Here is a 22840-nt window from a genome sequence, read left to right on the forward strand (position 1 = left end):
TCACTTGATCGAATTGATGGTGGAAACGTGTGATACCCGAGAAACTTTGTCCTTAAAAGACCATAAATTGATTTTAATTTAAAAAAAAAAAAAAACACCAAAAAGTTTGTAAATGCATTTAGGAAAGTTTGGCACACCTCCATTGGCTGACTTCAGTTTCATACCATTCTAATGCCATCTGTATTTCTGTCCTTGTGTACTGTATGTACATATGTACTTTTTTGTAATGTATGTACAGTGTAGCATTGTTTTTGCATTTAATTGTAAAGCTAGATATTGCTTACTGAAAACCTTTGACGATGTGTTTGGTGACTTTCTTTAAACAATAATGTGTTGGGTTTTTTTTGCAGTCCACAGTAAATTTTAAATAAGAACATGTTACATTAAAGGTATGTGTTTGATCACAGGTTTTTTTGTTTTGTGTTTTTCAACCCACAGCACAAGATGAAAGTTGTGTATTGCAGCTCAAGTGCAAACCTGCATAGTTATCTCAAAATGCATTTATGTGGATTCCTTTTCTCTTTTATTTTTGTATTTAACTTCCACTTCCTATTCCCTTAAATTTCATTTGGAAATGTTCCTATGTGGGGGTTTCACATATGCTCACTTGAGCATAGTTTTGGTTTTACCTGTAAAAAAAATAGCGGATTTTGGTTTTGAACTTGCCTAAAGTTACTTGGTTTTGTTTTTGGTTATTTTCTTGGTTTGGATTTTTTTTTATAAATCTGAACTTAATATTAAGGAATTAAAAAAAATTCCACTGGGGATTTATTTCTTTTATTAAACATTTCTTTTTTGGCTGTTTCTTCTTAAAAATAAATTTATATATTGTGTATGTGTGTATGTGTATATATATATATATGCAAATATAGCTGTATGCTCATCTGCATGTCTTAGGCAGGTCTGCAACCCCGCCTTTCCCATTATCACAAAGGCGGGGTTGCAGACCTGCCTAAGACATGCAGATGAGCATACAGCTATATTTGCATATTTGCTTTCCTGTGGAGGGTTTTTGTCACTTTTTTTACTCACCATAACTTAACTCAGTATTATGGTTTATATATATATATATATATATATATATACAGTGGTTGACAAATCACCAAAAAATCTACTCGCCACGCAAAAAAATCTACTCGCCACCTAGTACCAAACGTGTGCTGCTTGGGCCAATATTTACTCGCCCGGGGGTTAAATCCACTCGCCCGGGGCGAGCAAATGTATAGGTTTGTCGAACACTGTATATATATATATATATATATATATATATATATATATATATATATATACAGTGTTCGACAAATCACCCAAAAATCTACTCGCCCAACCATAAAATCTACTCGCCCAACCAAAAAATCTACTCGCCACCTAGTCCCGCCCCTAGTCCCGCCCCCAACCCCGCTTTTAAATAAAATATATCAAAAAATACATTTAATAAATTCCTAGCCAGAACAACATTCGTTTTTGACATAAATGTCTTTATTGTATTACATTATACTACAATTAGTCCTTGTTACGTGTGTGTGTGTGTGTGTGTGTGTGTGTGTGTGTGTGTGTGTGTGTGTGTGTGTGTGTGTGTGTGTGTGTGTGTGTGTGTGTAAATGTCGATCTAGAAATAAAAGCCAGGTGTGAATGACTAGTTTCCTGAACCCCTTAACCAGTGTCTGGACGTCCCCGCTTCACAATATTTAAAGCAGCTATCCCACCTGGGATCTTACCTGATCCGCAGTTCCTCAATGTCCAGGTACCCTCATTCCCGCAATGTTAGGTGTTCCCTACCTGTCTTCTGGGTTAGGGGGGGTTCCGATGTCTTCTGTGTGAAGCTTGAGTCAGATCTAGAAGAAAGCAGTATAGGTTATTTTGGTGTAGTATAGGGCAGTTAAGATATATAGGGTAAATAAGAGATCCAGAAACAGAGTGTGAGACAGACACAGGGAGAGGGTGAGAGAGAGAGAGGGGGTGTGAGTGAGAGAGAGGGTGTGGGGGAGGGATAGGGTGTGGGGGAGAGAGAGGGTGTGGGGGAGGGAGAGGGTGTGAGAGAGAGAGGGGGCGACGGGGGTGGGGTAACTGTGACTGGGTAGGGTGGCGGGGTGACTGGGTGGGGTAGCGGGGTGACTGGTTGACTGGGTGGGGTGACTGGTTGACTGGGTGGGGTGACTGGGGTGGGGTGGTGGGGTGACACCTCTGGTATCCTACACACACGCACGCACACCCATGCATACACATACACTCTCCCATGCATGCATGCACACACACTCACTCTCTCTCTCCCATGCATGCATGCACACACACACACACACACACACACACACACACACACACACACACACACACACACACTCTCCCATGCATACACACACACTCTCCCATACATACATGCATGCATGCATACACACACACACAACTCTCCCATGCATGCATGCATACACACACACACACACACTCTCCCATACATGCATGCATGCATACACACACACACTCCCATACACACACACACACGCGACGGGGAAGAAGAGGAAAGGCCGCGCGACCGAGCACCCCCGCGACCATCTCCCGCCCTGCGCGGACAGCCACGGGACCGCGGGGAAGCGGAGACCAAGGAGGTAAGAGGGGAACACCCCCGCTACCATCTCCCACCCCGCGCGGGGATCTGGGAAGCGGGAAGTGGTGCATGAAGCCGGGAAAACACCCACTACCATCACCCGTCCGGCGCTGGTATCGCGGGAAGCCGGGGTAAGCGGGGACACCCCCCACTACCATCACCCGTCCCGCGCTGGTATCGCGGGAAGCCAGGGTAAGCGGGGAACACCCCACTACCATCACCTGTCCCGCGCGGGGACCGGGGAAAGCTGGAAGTGGCGCGGGAAGCTGGGGGGAATAAGGGGGGGACACCGCCCGCGCGGGGACCGGGGAAAGCTGGAAGTGGCGCGGGAAGCTGGGGGGAATAAGGGGGGGACACCTCCGCCCGCGCGGATAAGCGGGAGCCGGGGAGAGAAGGCGGAACACCCTCGCTACCATCTGCAGCCACGCGCGGGTATTGGGGGGAGGGAAGCGGGGAGTAAGGGGGAACTGCAGGAGGCAGGGAAGGAGCAGAGGGGATGGAGAATTGGAGAGTAGTTACTCTAGTACTCTCCAACAGATCTCTGTCCAGAAAAAATAGCCGCTCGTTGGGGGCTGGCTCATATAGAGCCTGGCCGCGCGCCCACAAAGCCTGGGAGCGCGCGCCAATCAGCAGTTAGGTAGGGGGAGTTATTTATTTATTTTTTCAGCGCGAGCAGGGAAAATTCAGCGCGAGCGGGGAAATTTAAAAAAAACAAGCACGTGTTCTGCTTGGGCCAATATTTACTCGCCTGGGGGTTAAAACCACCCGCCCCGGGCGTGTAAATGTATAGGATTGTCGAACACTGTATATATATATATATATATATATATATAATCTCCAATAAAGAATATCACTTGTGAGCACATTCACATGTCTTAGACAGGTCTGCAACCCTGCCTTTCAACCATTATCACCTCGCATACAGTGCTCCCACTGCAGCAAGGGATTCTGGGAAATGACATGCAAATGAGCACACAATGTGTCACCTTTTGCCTGGAATATCCATTCACATGGAGCACATGGATATTCTAGGCAAAAGGTGACACATTGTATATGTTATATGCTAACGGTGGAGGTTTTCTGTCGCCTTTTTCACCCACCATAACATAAAATGTGTATATATATATATATATATATATATATATATAGACACATATTGTAGCATATACAGTGTATATATAACACATGAGGGGTTAAATATATATATATATATATATATATATATATATATCTATGTTGCTGTATGGGTTGTAATATATACACTATGCTCTATATAATATATTATATACACATACTAAAGCAGAAGCAGGACATATAAATGGCTCTCCTAGAGAGGTAATGGCGTGGTGTTTAGAAGTTTTGCTGGCTGAGTATGGGCAGCGATACTGCAGAATCATGTCATTTAACCTGGTCACCCGATGCACATTCACATTTAAATAAGAGTGAGATTAAGATCTTGCTATATTTGTTTGTTCATGAAACATGGCGAAGGGGCTCAGCCCCCGACGCGTTCTGCTTGCTTCACGTTTCTTATAGATAACAATGTAGTGGGTTTGGGTTTTGAGCTTGCTAAAACTGTGTGTACAATAAAGTCCAGCAAGGTGATCATTTTAACTCAATTTATTGTGAATGTACGGCGGGTGGGTAATCATATTATATTACATAGTTGAAGCCCTTGCGGGGTTACATATATGCGCACACCAAGGTTTAAATATATTATATAATTATATTTGTTTATACATATATTTAATTAGACTAGCTCAGTCAGCCCCTTTTTCTTTGCCTCCCAGGTAGCTCAGTCGGCCATCTTCCCCCTCCCTTCCCCCCTTCCCCTGTTCCCTTCCCTCCATCCCTACCTACCAAATATCAGTGAGAAGCATGCACCCTAAAGGAGGAAAGTGCTGCGAGAATAAGCATTTTCTCTGCATGTCTCTCTAGTCCATGACAGAAGCTGAAACATAATGGCCTAGCCAAGTTTTGGCTCGTTCTGAACCTTGGAAGTTCAGGGGGTGTCTGGATTTTGGCCCCCTGAATTTTTCTATCTCTACTTTCAAACCCGGTTGTCCTTAAGGCTGCAATCCCATGGCAGTGACACATCATGTGCATCAAGGAAACGTGCATCAAGTGCATCACATATGATGCACTTAAGGCAGAAGAGTACCACTTTCATTGACGTTCAATGGGGAGGGTTCCAGATCCACACGCATATTGGCTTTGGCTCCCTATATATGAAGGAGGCGCCCTGATTTCCAACTGGGTTATGTATCATTGTCCCTAAACAGAACTCATTCATTCCAATGTAAGTCATTGGTAGGTTTTGAAATCTTCTGCACTTTCACACCCAACTTCCCTGAAAGACGTTTTCAACTGTTGCTCGGTATTGCCACGAGATGCCATGAGCTACCAAAATCTCTACGATCCATTCATTGTAATCATTCCAGCAAAGAGCTATTGTTCTACTTGGGTTTTTCAGGTTACACGTTTGTGTAAGCAAACTAATGGCAACCCTGGCAAGGGTATAGATTAAAAATCCAATCATTAGACGATTTGGGGTTCAGACCGAATATTGCACATGAGCTGATTTTAATATTCCTAGAAAATAGACCATTACAAGACAGTGTGAATCAATTACAACACCGAATACAGCTAAATAAAATAAGTATTTGATAAGAGTGTGGATTGAGGAGGGCTGAGCAGGCTCTGATGAATACAGTAGTTGGTTCTCGGAATGAGGCTCACTATAATTTTACGGGCAGCTGCTTAACATGATACGTTTGTGCTTATCCAGTGCAGAACAGTCCAATTAAATAAGAAAAGGAGTCCCTAGGCTCTAATTCAACAAATAAATGTCACGCTTAAAATTATTTGAAGACACTCTAAATTTCAAGGACGAATTTTTCATTGCTATTTTGAGACCAGTATTATTTTAAATTGATATTTATTAGATTGGCCATAGGTATTCCAATATTACATAGAGGGAGATGGATGTTGCAAGTTATAGTAAAGGCATAGTCTATTTAGAATTAGAACCATCAAAGAATGGCAATGATGTTTCATTTAGCGTACGTCATCAAAAGTGCCATGATGACGTCGTCGTATGTCGTGGCCTTTTACTAATTTTTTTAGGGGCTGTCCGCGATAAAGGCTCCTGTGGAGCGATGATCGCAGACCTGACTGAAGGGACGGATCTTTCCTTCCTCTTCAATTCCGGTCTGGCCGCCAGAAGCCATCACGTGATTAGTCAGTGCCTGACCTTGGCCACGAAGGTGGCAGGACCCTCTGGCACTGAAGGGGTTAAACCCATTAAGTAATTTTTAATATATGTTTGTATTATTATTTCCCTAGAGATAAGACCTTCATGCAATCACTTGATTGTAATGTTTGTGGACCATCCCTAAAAATGGGACCGCCTACAGTAGCTATTCTGATGAAGCCATAATTACCCAGGCAGTTCAGGCTTACAGTATAGAATAGGGAATTACAGTGTTTCCATGAAAAAGAAAAAACACCAATTTTTTAACAGGCTACTAATAAATTATATTTCCATGTTAGGGTAATTTAATCTTTTTTGGTAGCCAATGACATTGGTAGGTTGAATTTATTTATTTTTTGTCTGCTTTATGGGTCTTAACTCTTCTTAACTAGGTAACCGTCTTAACCCTAACCCTAAGTATCCACAATTTTTCCATCTGTATGCGAATTAGGTTGTTCCCCAGAGCTGGACACTTACCATGACATATAAGGACCCCCCTGTTATTTAATTTAGTATTTGTTACAGTAATGTAAAAATATATATATATATATATATGGCCAGTCTTCAATAATGTTGCATTTTTCTATTGGCCACTGGAATGAAGCTAGCAGCCATATTTATCTCCTAGACAAGTATTCTTGTCCAGGAGTTTTCAAAAGTTAAATATTTTAAGGGCCGTGGGAGCCCCGGAGGTAAGGGCTTAAGGGGACCCCCCAAATCACAGTACGGTAAAAATAAGCATTCTCTTTTGAATCTTTCATAGAACATCAAGCAACCCTATTTACAGACATGTTCACTGGCAGCAGACTTCTTCACACACTCCGTCACTTACCTGTATTTTTCCGGTATCTGTCAGAGTTCAGAGGCATTCATGCCCCAGATACCTCTGGGGTAATATCATGAATGCACTTATATTGTGCCCTGGATTCCAAATGAAGCAGAAACAAACACATGTTCTTATTATAACCCAAGTGTATAACACGGGTTGCTAGATATTGGGACAACCTCCTTTTGATATGATGATAGAACTACTGTATATTGTCGGTGCTGTAATGGAAGATACTTAAAGAAACACAAGCTACAGTAATTGCGGTGTTAGTCTTAAAAGCTATTTATTAAACTAGAAAGTGATTACCTACTGTAGAATTAAATATATACAATCAACAGCGGCCACAGTTAAAACTTTTAACATATTCTTTATTCAATGTATGTATCCACAGGCATTACAGAATATATATATATATATATATATATATATATATATATATATATATAATGCAAATTCATCTCTCTGTAGTATTTATTTATTAAATGTTTTACCAGGAAGTAATACATTGAGAATTACCTCTCGTTTTCAAGTATGTCCTGGGCACAGAGTTATGATGACAAATACATGGTTACAAACACATGGGTACTGTATGTTAGGTGAACAGGGTTATACACTATATACAGTATAAAGACATACTAGTCAGTCCTTGTACACACCCTCAAACTTTTGTTGATGGCTATCTATAAACCTAAGATTCTTTTGAGCAATCATTCTGCTCTTTATCAAAACTTGTAAAACAGAAGCAGTGATCACAAACTTCCACAACAATAGAAGTGTTTCTTTTATAAATCTGGTAAGTTTTTTCTGCCACAATTTTGCAGCCAGGATAATTTGTTAAATACTTCTGGGTTTTGTGAGTGTTTGTCAAGTTTTTGTTATAGTTGAGGAGCGGGTTTACTGCGCTAAGGTTATATCACAGTGCTACACAAACACACAACTGCAAAACTTTGGAATGAACCTGCAAAGATACCGATATATATATATATAGAGAGAGAGAGAGAGAGAGAGAGAGAGAGAGAGGGGGAGAGGGGGAGAGGGGAAAAAAAAAAAAAAAAACCTGGAGAAAAAAAAAATCCCATTCAATCTGCACACTGACAAGCGATTAGCTAAATTACAGAACCGTTCTCCTGTGATCGATCGCTTGCTCAGGGTTATTTAATTAAGTTCTTGCACAGCATTCTAGGCAATGTAGTCCAGCAATATTATGTGACTGGGCAGTTACTAGATACAATTGGTGCACTGCTAGAGAGAGGGTGGGGCTCAAGAGCCAGCGCCAATCAGAAGGGGAAGGGGGCTGTCACTTTGGAAATGCTTCCTACATTAGAAACATTAAACATTTCTTTAAAACATTTTTTTTAAATGCTACAACTATTTTCTCATAGAACAGAACTGATTTATTAAAAAAAACACACATGTAGGATATTGCTTGAACTGCTGCTTTAAACAAATGTTATTTTTCTGCACTGGTATATATAAACTGGTGTTTGCTTTTCCACCGTCACCAGCTCAGCAGGCGGATTACTTTTTCCACTCATTCGTCTGATAGTCCCATTTGGCGGAGAGGCCGGTGATAGGATTCGCTCTCATGTCGATCATTCTCTTTGCCTGCATCGCTACATATTCCTCAGACAGGGTGTGAGGAACAGGACCGTACACTTAGGAGACAAAGGCAAAGCAAAAGTGTCAGCAGTGGGAGAAGCAGCATGATTAATACTATGATTGCTATACACTTACAAAGCTTCATATAACTGTAGCCCCTTTCACCTGCCTCGCCAGATCCCATCAGGGAGCTCAATAGCTTGGGGGTGAGCCCCCTTCTGATTTCAAGTACCTGGATTATGTTAATGGCATTTCTGATTTTGAACTTGGTGGCATATACTCTGCAACTGAAATACATGTTACCCCGTACGGAGGAGAGTGGCACTGTGAGTTATGTAGGACTGTCTGGTAGTACTGTATAATGTTCTATAGCGCCATCAATATATGCAGTGCTTTACAACATTACAATAGATGGTAAATAAATAACAAACAAAATAAGTGCAATACTGCACCGACACACTTTATTCGAGCAAATACCCAGTTTGTACCTGGCAGATACCTGGAATGCGCCGCTCCTCACCTCTGACAAGCCCCGTTGCGTTTGCCTTCCCAGCCTGGGTTCATGCCTGGCTGACGGGCGGCTGATCTGTTAAATGATAATGATTAGGATTTAATAGGCTGCAATGCTTCGCGTGTCTACCAGATGGCATAAATTCATGAATTGTAATGCAGTATATATATATATATACTGTGCAGTATTGCAGCCAGCGGGAATAAAATGCTTCAAACCCTGCCTGGAAAATACCTCAATGCACTCGGGCAGAAAACAGTCACAAACCTCAATACACCCGGGAATACCCGAATTCGTGGGACTAGCCGAGCTCGAATAAAGTGTGTCGCCAGTGTAGGTAAATTACATAATCAAGGGGGTTAATGGTGAACTCAAATGTAGATAAACAACTACATGAAAAATATATAAGGTGCAAAAAAATCCCATGACAATGCACCAATAACCAACGAAGAAAGTCAGGGAAAGAAACTCAGTCCAAAAAACGTAAATGTGATATACAAAAAAGTGATGTATATCAGTTTATACCCCTGAGGAAGCCTGCACAGGTGAAACGCATCGGGTGAGAGCCCTGAAACTGCACAGCATCCGTAGCTTATCTCTCCCCATTCAAGGAGTTGAGGCTGAATCTGATCACTGGCTGGATGCCCTCTGATGAGCTGCGCGAGCGGAGGAGACCCGCAACAGCCAAGCTGAGCCAGGAAGACAGCAACAGACCCGGGACACAGCGACACACTGAGGAGAACATTGTAAACACCATCCCCAGACTGCATTCGGTTCCCATGATCTAAGGTGCTGGGGTCCGTGCGACCAGAGCTAAGGTGAAATCAATACTTTGCCGAGAGGGCGCTGCTTATGCAGTGCAGTAACACAAGTAAGAAACAAACACCTATACTGATGATCAAAATCGCCCTGAGGGCGTAACCTATATAATAGATTGCGGGGACAGCACCCTTGATAATTCTGTGATATCCACACACTTGCTGACTACGGTTTACCTGAGTGGAACACCAAAAGTGATTCTAATACCTTACAAAAGGTTAACTTCACTGGTTGAATACTCAAAGGACATCGTCTCCCTTAAAAACAGTATATTACCTTCTCAGAGATTTGGAATCAACTATACCTAATGAGGAATTAAGCTCTTACTAAGAGATCCACATTTAGAATCAGGACTGACATTGTGGACACCAGACAGGAGAACATAGACCAATATACTCTGTTTTTCAATTCAAACTATTTTTTGAGGAATCTGGATATTCAATCTTTATAGAACATTTAGAAGTTTGTCTGCCAGATTTATGGTTTAGCTGTACTAAGGTTCAGGTGTTTTACATGTGTATTTTATATTATTATTTTAATAAATTGTTCTTTTTACATTTAATGCTCTTTTTGATGACCTCGGTCTCAACTATATTTCTGCTATCTTAGGCTGCGGCCATGGTGCCTTCGCCCGCGCGGAGGCAAGCAGAGGCTGGGTAGTGACCCGCGTGAAGCGGGTACTTTCCCTGGCCATGTTGGACGGGGCGTGGGGGGCGTGCCTAGGGGCGTCACGGAGCTGGTACGCCTTCATTGGGCGAACCGCTCACATAACCGACCTGTCACGCTAAGAAATTAGTTTCAACTGATTTCTTGCGTAACACACACCCCCTCACGCGGCCACACGCCACATGGACGCGAACACTGCCTTAAGGCAGTCTGAACGCTCAGTGTGCGGCGTCCGCACGGTCTGCAGCACCATGGCCCCAGCTTTAGTCACAACCATCAGTTCATGTGCCAGAGTTACTTTCTGTCTCCCATTATACAAAAGGAGGCTCGGGATCCCTCACTCTGGCTGCAGAACTGGTTGCCTGTGACTAATACACCACATTGCTTAATAACACAGGTGTATGTCACACAAAGTCACTGTATATAAAGTGGCACTATACATTAGCGCCCTAATCACTCCTTCTATCACATCACTTTTTGTATATCGCAATTGAGTGCAGACTCTGTTTTTTGATCGAGTTTCTTTCGCTGGTTTTTTCTTCATCAGTAGGTAAATGACAACAAAAAGCAAAAAGAGAGCCTGACCCACAGAGCTTACAATCTAAGTGTTATTTTGGGAGGCTTGCAGACACATTAGGAGTAAAAAAGTGCATCATTAGAAGTGTAGCCAGGGAGGGTCACGAGCATGTGGTGTTCGTACTAGAGCATAGACTGTTTAATGAGCTGCTTCTGCTAAGAGGTAGATTTTCAACTGGGCTTTGAATGTGGAAAGTGAAGATGGTCGACGTATATTGAGTGGAAGAGAGTTTCATAGGCAAGGAGACATTAGGGTACAGGGTTTAAGACAGGAGAGTGCTGTTTAGGTAAAAGTTGCAAAAATGAAACACGCTTGGGTTGAGCGTAAGAGACGGGTAGGGGTGTAATGAGCGATCAAAGTTAAGCTATATTTAGAAGTGCAGAGGAACCTTAAAAATAAGGAGGATAATTTAATTGTTTATACGGAAATGAATAGGAAGCGAGCAGAGAGAGTTCAGGTGGTCAGAAGCAGGTACACGCCTAGAAGAGCAGGAGATCATTCTGACTGCTGCATTTTGAATGGGCTCTAAAGGAGTGACGTGCGAGTCAGGAAATCCAGATAAAATAATGTTACAGTAATCAACACGGGAAAGAACAAGGGCACGCGTTAGTGTTTCAGTGGTGCTGGAACATAGGAAGGGGTGTATCTTAGCAATGCTGCGAAGGAAACATTGGCAAGATTTAGTAACAGTGTTTATATGTGGGGAGAAGGAAAGGCCGGAGTCGAATGTAACCTCTAGGCAGCCTGCTTAGGAGACTGCGTGGATAGTGGTGTTAATAGTAGCCTTTTGTCGTGTAACCTTTCAGTGCATTGCTGGGCTTAAAGGTTCAGTCCCTTATAGGACGAGTGAACTAATAACCGTGCTGTGTTTAAATGTAGCGGATTGTAAAAGGTGTCAATCTTTAGCTCAAGTACTGTATGTTGGTGATGTCAACATTCAGTGCCACAGGTCAACTGTTCTCTCTGCTCTATTCCTAATTTGCCAAGTAATTATGAAGCTATCACTGGCCAAACAAATAAACATAACTAGCTAACATGCTTGAATACAGTGTACCTGATGAAATGCAAAACATATTTATTTTTCACGCGATACAATTATCAAAATAAATGACTGTCATGGGGACTGAATCTTTTTCGTTTTGTTGTACACCCCCTTTAATAATTGCCCCCTTCCTACTTTTTACAGTTGGCGACTCGCAGAACTGATGAGTGGGACTTCGTTCATAAAGAAGAAGTTTACAGAGGCAATCCAAGTGGCACTTTAAAAAAAAATGTTTTAATATATGCAGTCTTTGATTACCTTTATTGAAAACTAATTACCTAATCTGCCTATCGATTAATTCTCCCACAATCAATCAGCAAAGATCCTGCTTCCCCGGGTTCACTAAATGGCTGCCTTCCAGTTTTCAATTAATCCTTCAGTCAGTGTAACTCAGCAACTACAATGTATTATTACATAATAATAAGGTAACATTATCTATTGTTACAGTTTGCAGCTCAAACTGCTGGGAACAATGGCAACAAGTTATCACAAACAGGAAAGTGTTGCAAATATCTTGCACTGCTGGGGAGGTGGCTAAAGCCTGCTATAGAAATCAAAGGATGCTCATTATATTAAAACTCATTAAAATGGCATTAAGAGTTAAATAATAAAAAAAAAGTAGTAAGTATGATCTAATACAGAACTGATTTATTTTAAAATACACATGTAGGAAATTGCATGAATTGCTCCTTCTAAAAAGAGTGACAGTTGTTATTTGAATATACATGTAATAACCATTTTTCCTTGAACAAGGGATAAACTGTTGAGGCATAATAATTTCCTGCGACAGAAATAATGTTCTTAGCCTGCAGACCACTTCAATTTTAATGTCAATGTAAGATTCGGGGCCTGGTGATTACATTTTAGTGCTTTGGGATTTTTCACTGTACTTCTGAGTTTACATTTTGTCAGAGTGAGCTGTTGTAATTTTGCAGAGGCTGATCCGGTGTCACAATGCGGACTAACGGCCTAAAAGCTGGGAACAGCTACCTGTACCTGTACATGCACTGCTTGCCTTTGCACTTCTGTTATCCAGCTTTAGCTATACACGTTGTTTAGTGCAACCTACTGTTACTCTGAGACAGCCCCCTGTAAAGAGATGGCAGGAGAGCAGTGACACGTCGCCTGCTCGTATACATAATACTGTAATATGCAGATTGTTTATGCAGCTGTTCATGGGCCATAAGCAGCGCTATGCCTTAGCACAGCTTAATAAATGTGCTACAGCTATTTTTCCCATTCAGTCATCAACTAATTGAAATAATGTATTTATTGCATACATGTAAAGGACATAACTCTTCCAATGTTCCAGTATTTCCTCTACCTTATGAACGTATTCCTGCTTCCACATGAATGCACCTTTAAGCTGTTCCCACTTGCTTTCCAGTCGCTCCCTTCCTTAGCAGCAGCGCTTGTCATATGGTGATGGGCCAACTCCTTGGCACCTGTACGTTCGCACTGGCATCATTGTGGTAAACAAAGCTCTATACCAGTATTTTTCAACCAGGGTTCCTAGGAACCCTTGGGTTGCCCGGACATCCCTAAGGGGTTACCTGCAATTTTCTGGTAATTTCAAAATTGTACCAAATACAGAAGAATTTACAATGTATCTGATCCCAGACGCACTATTAGAGAGGGTTGGGGTTCCTTACAATATAGCTGATCTCAGACGCGCTATTAGAGAGGGTTGGGGTTCCTTACAATGCGTCTGATCTCAGACACGCTATTAGAGAGGGTTGGGGTTCCTTACAATGCGTCTGATCTCAGACGCACTATTAGAGAGGGTTGGGGTTGCTTACAATGCAGCTGATCTCAGACACGCTATTAGAGAGGGTTGGGGTTGCTTACAATGCAGCTGATCTCAGACACGCTATTAGAGAGGGTTGGGGTTCCTTACAATGTATCTGATCTCAGACGCACTATTAGAGAGGGTTGGAGGTTTCTCAAAATTTCACTTTGGGTTCCCTAGCCAAAAAAAGGCTGGAAACCACTGCTCTCTACCCCAGCACATGAGCCGTTTCTGCACGCGCTTTTCTTTAACACAGGGGAAAAAAACTCCTGGCCCTTGTGCAGCATAGGTGTCACCAGACAGAGAGCCCAGCAAGGGAGGGCAAACTCTACAACAGGAAGGACAAAAAAAGATGGGGATAATTTTAAATAAAGTTCTCTTTTTTTGGCAGTTGTAAAGGAAATTCGTTAAAGAAACAAAGTTGCTGGCAGACGTTAAGTCTTTCATCAGTGACGAGAGTGGTTTGTTGTGCAACGCTGACACTGACACCGGCCCTTTTTTATCTCTGCTGTCAGTTTAACTGACAAAAAGCGGCTTGCTTTAACAAGGACACGTAATTCATAGAAACTGCAGCAGCCTTAAGCAGCATACTGGGACGGTCGGAGAACAAGCATGACATCTTTTATGGGGCGCCTCAGCTGACCTTAGCTCAGTAAACCAAATGGTCGGGTTTTCAGGATATCCCTGCTTCAGCACAGATGGCTCAATCAGTGGCTCAGTCGAAGACTGACCCAACTGTGCTGAAGCAGGGATATCCTGAAAACCTGTCCTCTTGGTAGCTGTTGATGACCGGAGTTGCCCCCGCCCCCCCCCCCCCCATAGCAAGCTTCACTGTAAATTCTTATACCGTGGCTCAAAACAAAAATAGATTTGACCTTCTCCATACAGAACAAAAAGATGCAATCAGATGGTCTACAGTCTCACAGGAAAAGGCATTCTAAACGTTCCTTCTCTGCTATTTGTCAGTACAACACAATGGACATTACAGACTGCAGGACAGACTGAACTCTATACTCCAGTGGATCCGAGCGTTACCAAATGGGGGAGAACTTTGGTATTCTTCTTTGGCTGAGAAAACGGTTTGGCGACTGCATAATAGGACTTTGAGCTGATCCCTTAGTGACTTATACAGTAGGGAACTAAAAAGGTGCATTAATGTAGTTTGTATGATGAACTATAATGAATGAACTACATTTTCTCCCCTGAGTCGTTGCATCTGTAGGTGTCCTGAGGGTGTATGGCTCTTAAACTAAGGCTGCGTCCATATTCAGGCCGACGGTGCGCGCGCCGCGAACAAAAAGCTGTAAGGCAATGCGCACGGCCATGGAGCGCGCGTGTACGAGAGCGACGGCGCGGCCGATTTTTCTTATCGGACAAAATCTTTTGATTGTGTCGTGTGGCGGCCGGGTCACGTGCGCGGCTCAGCCAATGAGCGAATCGCTCACGTGACGTCACGGTGACGCCTCCAAACTGTGAATCACAGCTGCTCTTGGGCGTGTCTCCTCCTCCAGATCCCACAGGCCACGGATCGCCTGTGCAGCAGGCGCGCACTATACCCCGCGCTCCGTCGCGTACGCACGCCACTATATACAAGGCCTTACACATTTATTCAAAACTAGATATCTTTGTCACAGTGCATGCAATGCATCACCTTTCACAGGACATAATTCAATAAATGGATTTATGCCTGATGCCTGACAGAATAAAATTAATGGCCCCCATAACCAGGACTGTGGCTGAGGTAGGGCATTTTGGGTACAGATTATACTCGGTCAGTGTATAGTGCGATCAGGTTATACTCTTTGTCAGTGTATATACTAAATAGCACTATACATATCAAACGGCAGAAACCAGACACAAAACAAGTTATGGTGAGTACAAAAACACACCACGTACTGTGTACAGCAAATACAAAAACACACTTGTGGGTACATTTGCATGTCTCAGACAGGTCTGCAGCCCTGTGTTTATGCATAGCCAGTAACCCTACTCACAGCGTGTATTTAACCCAGGCTGCACTGAAAAGGCTGTGTAACATGGCAGTGCCCCATCACAAAAGCCTTAATTATACGGAACCGAAATACATAAGGCACTGTGACTACATCATACCAAAACAGAACAATTAAGAAATGTTTTCATTTTTAGAAAGTGACCAATGTAAATGCTACTAGAACATAAAATGGCAGACGTTATAGTAATGGCACGTGGCAGAGTCCAGTACAAGCCTTCCATCAATCAGGTCATTCTCTGAAGCGGAAGGGTGGCTGGCTAAGGGGAAATGTAAGGAAGTACTGATTTATAGAAAGGGGGTCGTTTTGTGGAATAGTCTCCCAACAGATGTAAGGGCTAATACAGTAAGGGAATTCAACCCTGCCTGGGATAGATATAAGGCCTTGGCCATAGTGGAAGCGTGCGCGTTGGCGCGGCGCACGCTCGCCTGTAGCAGGTGAGATTTCCTGTCCTGCAGCCAAAGGCGAAGCAAAGGCATGTCGGCGGCATGTGGGGGGGCGCGGCCGTGACGGCACGGTGCTGGTTCATCCTCATTGGACAAACCGCTCACGTGACCCAGCCGTTGCGTGGGAAATTCAAACTTGGTTGTCGCGCAAAGCACCAGTCACCCCGTCGCACTTGTGCATGCACTCGCGCCCGCACTACGCACAAGCACATTGGCATCCTAGTGTTTGTTTTCGCTGCGAGCGATATCGCTCGCGCCATCTCCTGCACTGTGGACGCAGCCTAAGGCTATCCTAAATACAACAGAAAACAGAGGATCAAACAGGGTCTGAGGATTTACAGCAAATAGGAAAATGGGCAGACACGGTGGCCAAGGGGCGCTTATCTGCCGTCAAATTCTATGTTTCTACAGAATGTATCCCTAAACGATGCACACTACTCTACTAATTCAAAACAATAAAATGTCATTCAGAATACACGTAAACACACAAATTCATTTAAAACCTAGAATATGCGCAATGAAAAGCCTATTGTAAAAAAGCTTCTCTTTTGTCCGAATGGCAAGGGTCTATTAACCATGAAATGCCTATTATACTGGGTGAGCCTTGCAATAGGCTGCAAAATCTAGGGTTACACCCAAGCTTTAGCACAGTATGTTATACTTATATGAGATAAACCCTTACAGGGCTATAAGCTTGAGAGAAATATAGATGGGGTTCTACTATATATAGCAGTTTATTCAGTAATATTATGCGTGATATTATATACTTTGTTGTAAACAGGACACTCAAACAGTGCCATCACCACACATAAGGCTTGAACCAAACTGTGAACTATCTGCCTAGCTAGAATGAGGGCTATGGTAATAACATTTGGCTTGCAGTGACTACCAGTGAACGTGGGTCTGTAATAGCACTCTAATCCTCTATCAGTGATAACAGCTATATATTGGAATGGTTATGAGAAGTACTGAATGAGACATGATATCAAGGGATTGACTAAGAGTATTATCCTTAGTATCCTGGATACAACTGATATTGATATGAGTTACACTTTGTCAGTCTGTATCAGAGTGCTTTTTATGACATCTATATGCAGATAGTTCACAGTTTGGTTCAAGCCTTATGTGTGGTGATGGCACTGTTCGAGTGTCCTGTTTACAACAAAGTATATAATATCACGCATAATATTACTGAATAAACTTCTATATATAGTAGGACCCCTCTATATTTCTCTCTAGCTTATAGCCCTGTAAGGGTTTATCTCTGAAGTACAACATACTGTGCTAAAGCTTGGGTGTAACCCTAGATTTTGCAGCCTAATGCAAGGCTCACCCAGTATAATAGGCATTTCATGGTTAATAGACCCTTGCCATTCGGACAAAAGAGAAGCTTTTTTACAATAGGCTTTTCATTGCGCATATTCTAGGTTTTAAATGAATTTGTGTGTTTACGTGTATTCTGAATAACATTTTATTGTTTTGAATGAGTAGAGTAGTGTGCATCGTTTAGGGATTCTTTCTCTCCGATATCAATGCATATGTTTCCAGTCCCTGATAGCACCTCTCTATATGGATAATCTTCTTAGCTGAGCAGGGATTCCCTCCCTCATTTTCTCTACAAAATGTAAACATACTTTGAGATCTCTTCTTGACCTTTCCAAAGCTTCTGTTTCTATTGTTTAAATCCGATACTGCCTTCAGGAGATGTCAATGAAATATGGTGGTAAATTGAAGCTCTCTCCAGAGCCCAGTACAGTAAACACGGTAACCTGTGAAGCTGCTGTACAAACTAAGTAAACATTATGATTTTCAACAGTTAAAAAAAAAAATACAGAACCTGTTCAGGGGCATGATACTGACATTGTATGAGTTAAACTCCTAGGGCTTATAGGGATTGCTGCTAGAATGTGATTACATGAAAAAGCAGAAATACATTGTTTCAAGTTTTTGGTATGCATCTGAACTTGGAGATCTCCCTAGAGAAGGATCAATTGGTCTTATCACCAGGAATGCCTCCCAAATATTTGCCCCCAGTACCCTGTCAAGAGATAAAAATTGTCAATGACACCACTGACATGCCTTGGCCCCTTTTATTTGTTGAGTAGAAGACATATTTCCCCTCCTCCCAGGTAAGTTTAATAACAAAAAAATAGAAGAATTGTTGATGTATGGGGTAAGGAGACTGCTGCTTTAATCCTTTTGCTTTGAGAAGGCAGTGAAAAGTTTAAACCTCACACCACTGGCTATTCTTCAGCATGTAAGTAACAATATCTAGGCACATTCCTGGAATGTTAGTAGCATTGTAACATTGTTTAAACATGTGTGTTTTATTAGCTACAGCAATGGGTGAAAGAACCAGATAGAAAGCCATTTGCCTTCCAGAGTCCTTTTTTTTTTCTTAGTGGGTTGTTTGCTTACCAAAATAATAGTAAAACAAATAAAGTATTTCCTGAGAAACTAATTCTTCACGGAGCACTTCGTTCCACGGCTCTCTGGCACAGAAAGGGTCTACATCAATGGTCTCCCACCGAGACAGAAGCGGTGCCTTGATGAGAGGGCATTCTGCCACCATTGCGCATACCAAAAACAATGCAACGTTTAATGGGAGAAGGTGCTAAATGTGTTTGCTTTGTTGAACAAAACAATTGCACTCTGTACTTTTTCTGGTCCTTACCTTCCTCATCACCTGATTTGCATCACACTTAAACCAGAATGGTCTGTTTTGTCAATCTACCTTTTTTTTTTTCAAGTGCAGTGACTGAAATGTAATGTTCTGGCAATAAGTAGTGTGCAGGTATTCCCACCGTGCCACTCCTCTGAGACTGCACAGGGAACCTAGCAGACAGCTTTACTTGGAGGAAGGTCAAAGGGAAGGAGGCTAGAACCTTTGATATGCAAACACAGCTTGTCATGTTAACATAAAACACTATTTTAAGTGATATGGAAGGTCATTTTGCCAGTCCAGCCCATGACACCGTGTTATTGTAACTTCAGTGTTTCAAAAAATGGAAAACAGTCATTTTAAGCACGTAACAGTACTGGCAAATTTGTTGAAATCGATAAACTGTGAGGACTAGTGACACTCTATTGTAATCTTGAAAAAGTCACTTTATCTCCCTGTTTATCTGGCATTACACTATTAACTGTTTAAGAAAGGCAGTCAAAGTGCAGTGCTACATACAAGGTCTGCACTACAGTATATGGGAATACGCTGTGTTGTATAAAAGTGATACACTATTGTAGGCCATTGTGTAAACTGTTCCTCTTAACAACGTCCTTAGGGTGGTGAAATGAGTCACTGTGAGCAGCCGGTGACAATGGAATTGTTGATAAGTACAATGGCCCTCTGAAATGTATACAACAAAGATACATGTTGCACACCAGCAATGAAAACATATAGCAGATACTTATACTGGTGCTCTCTTCTCAATAAAGGAGGGCCCGCTGCGTTCTATGTGCAGAGTTCAGCAACAAAAGGAAGAGTAGAAGCTCCACGGATTTTGCAAAATTCAAGTATTTATTTAGCCAGAATGTTCCCACGTTTTGGCTGTCTAGGCAGCCTTTGTCAAGGTGTGGCATGTATTACATGTATGCAACTGAACTTTGTATTCTGACTCATGCACACTGTGGTAAGTGGTAGGGGCAGGTAGTTAACTCACTCCCCGTAGATGCACACAGAGTCCTTCTTTTCTTTTGTTCTTTTAGTGTACAAGGCAACAATAACAACGTAGGGAAACTGGGATAGGTGGCAAAAGTGAGAGAGAGGTCAATTATGATAATTTCTACCAGGAGATGGGATAACAGACTGCTCCTGAAGGCTGCTCGTTCCAAAAGGAAGCGTGCTTTCCTGTCCAAGTAGGAACAAGCAAATGACTATACCAACTAACAAGGCATTGCAGGGGATGAAAGCCAAACCATATGAGGTTTTAAACAGAGGGGTGTTGCCAAAGCAACCGGCTGGGAGCAATGGGAAGGTTACATTTGTAACAAACAGACTGATTAGTGCTGGCGGTCTCAGAGCAGAGAAAATATACAAACTGGTTCCAGACCACTTTGCATGTCAATGTAAAATGCTCAACGCTGTTGGATTTGGCTCAGAGCCTCCAGCTAATTAGGGCAGTAAATCTCCCCTGCTTTCTCACTCAAGCATTGTTAAATCAGCCTCCTGAAACAAGATGGTGGAAAAATCAAAGAAGCTTTAACCCGAAAGGGAGAGCACAGCGCTATATAGAGGCTCGGTGATTTGATTTAGTCCAATCTTTTTCTTTTTATCAAACAAAAGGGTGGCAAATTCAAAAATGCTCTGGATATAAAGAAGAACCTGAGTAGCTGCTGCTAATTATGACCTCTGTCCCTGGCTGTTCACTAAAGCATTTGTAATTTTGCTGATTTCAATTAAAGAGTAGCAAATTAAAAAATTATTTTGAGTTGCAGGATTACAGAGAGGAATGTTGTGGCGAACTCCCTGCGGCTTAATGATCAGATGGTGACTCCTGCTAAGGGACTTCTTCTTCACTGCGGCTGTTTCACAGAAAGCACCTATACCACCAAATGCATCTGTGGCAACATTAGAAATTAATAGCACATTACTGGGGATGTTTGAAGCTGTTACAGGGTTTTTAATTGTTTCTTCTTACAATCTACTACTGTCCCATCACTTTCTTTAGTCATTTCTCTGACCTCTTTCTTGAAGCCCTTCAGTTTCTCGCTATTCCCACTGCCGGTCCAACCTGTTTCTGTTGCATCTGCCCCTGAGAACTATTGTCCACTCCCCTTTCATCTACACATAGCCTCTTAACACCTCCACACCAACATGTTCCCTTCTCGCCTCCCCTCAGGCTCCACACATACTCCACTAACGTTTTTAAGATTGGGGGACCCAAAATTAAAGCAGGTGGGCACAGAGCACTCCCCACAACATTGCATAGCATTGTACCTACACTGTACAAAGAGAATATATATAGGGTCAGCCAATCATCATTCTCCTTGAGTTTGGCCAATCTACAGTTTAATTCTCTTATAAGAATATGACAAAGAATTAGAGGGTTGTTAAAAGAAATAACGGGATCCTCTAATGAAGAATGCATACATATTGTTAATAGCAAGGGCCAACACAATAGACTCATGTTAAAATTGACAGAAACGTGACGACAAACCAGAAGTGCTCAGACAAAAAGATTAGGAAGGATCGACAAGACAGTTAGGTATATACATGTAAATGACCCACTACTACTGTGGAGTGTATGTTTTACAGACTATCTAGATATATACTTCAAGGTCTTCTCCAATTCATTTTATGTTCCTGCATTATTTGAAATATGTACTATTAAAGATTATTTTTTTACCTTCAACAACGATGCTTACCAGCTCTAATTTAGGGGACTATTTAATCCTTTACTTGTATCAATACCATTGTGATGTCATGCACGGTATCTTGTCTGGTATACTGTATCTGTTTCATGTGTAATATAGTCTTCCATTCTTTCAATATATCTTAAAAACTGGATTATTGTCATATATAAACTGTATATTTGGGTACCTCAGTGTACGTTACAGGAGCCTTCCTTCCTAGCTCTCTGCCTCTTGGAGAATCCTTAGGTTAGGACTTTGTTTGGCTATTGGTAATTCAATATACTCTGATGCTGAAACCCCCTGTTGATTTGAATGTTTGTTTGTTTTTTGGCTGATCGCACTGCAATCAGCTGCTGTTATATTAAATTACCCTGTAATGTTTCCTTGGTACAGTATACAGCTGCTTTGAATTGTCTTCCTAATTGTTTTCATGGTAAGACTGTTTGTGGGACTTCCCTTGTAAAAGTGCTACCACTATATGTGTTCTCGTTATTCTGTTTGTTTAATTATGCCATCATAATTAATTTTACAAAGAGCCACGAGTGACCAAGGATATGCAACTGAAAATTGGAATTTAATTGGGAATTAAGTATTTTTAGGAAAGTAAAATATGTACATGACATTGTTTAGATAATTTTTTCTTTTATGTAGCCATGTATGTTTTGGGCTACTAATCTGCCCTACCTGACACATAAGCCCTGGTACCAGCGTAGGCAGTGTTAGGGTTAAATCTATGCCCTTGCCCTTGCAGCAGTAAACAACTCCCTTCAGTGACAGGGGTGGGCCTACGGCCTGTGTGCTGCCCTATCAGAGGCTCAGACATGGAACCCTCCCGCTGGGTACAAAAGGAGCTGCAGAGCCAAAAGTTAGTGAGTTGTTGGTTGTTGGAAGTGTGGAGCCAGGGCTCTGGCTACCTTTCTTCCCCTCCCGCAGGGGTGTGGGATACCACCCCTTATTCCACCAGGAAATAGGGGCGCTAAGGATAGACCTTTTAGGACCTCAAGCCCTGGGGGTTGAGTTCAGGGACCTCTTTGAAGAAGTGTACCTGTTCTATGCTGTATTCTGTTGAAAGGGAATAAAGACCGGTTGCTGTTTTATATACTCCTGCCTGTGACTGCAGTTTATCAGGGGGAGTACAAGAGGGTGTGAGCTGCTGGAGATGGAGGCGCTGCACCAAGTGATGAACTGAGAAGAACACTAAAGCCTGTCCTGTTAGTCCCCAACTAACACCGGCGTAAACTCAGTATCCAGTAAGCCAAGCAGGTGAGCAGCACAACACCAGGTAACAGTGAAATCTCCCAGAGGTGGGGGAACACCTGTTACATGTATCTAAGTGGTCACTATAC

General features: G+C 42.3%; 1 protein-coding gene across 2 annotated transcripts in view; it reads right to left on the reverse strand.

Annotated features, from left to right (window-relative positions):
* Nucleotides 1-8084: 8084 nt before the first annotated feature.
* Nucleotides 8085-22840, reverse strand: part of LOC142487122 (cytochrome c oxidase subunit 4 isoform 1, mitochondrial-like) — a 69923-nt gene continuing 55167 nt past the window's right edge. For both annotated transcript variants that reach the window (XM_075585850.1, XM_075585851.1), the window contains one exon: nucleotides 8085-8339. In XM_075585850.1, coding sequence (XP_075441965.1) covers nucleotides 8203-8339 — 137 coding nt within the window. In that variant the 3' untranslated portion in view covers nucleotides 8085-8202. The remainder of the gene's footprint in view (nucleotides 8340-22840) is intronic.

Source organism: Ascaphus truei, chromosome 2 (genome assembly GCF_040206685.1).
Source record: "Ascaphus truei isolate aAscTru1 chromosome 2, aAscTru1.hap1, whole genome shotgun sequence".
NCBI classification, from domain to species: Eukaryota; Metazoa; Chordata; class Amphibia; order Anura; family Ascaphidae; genus Ascaphus; species Ascaphus truei.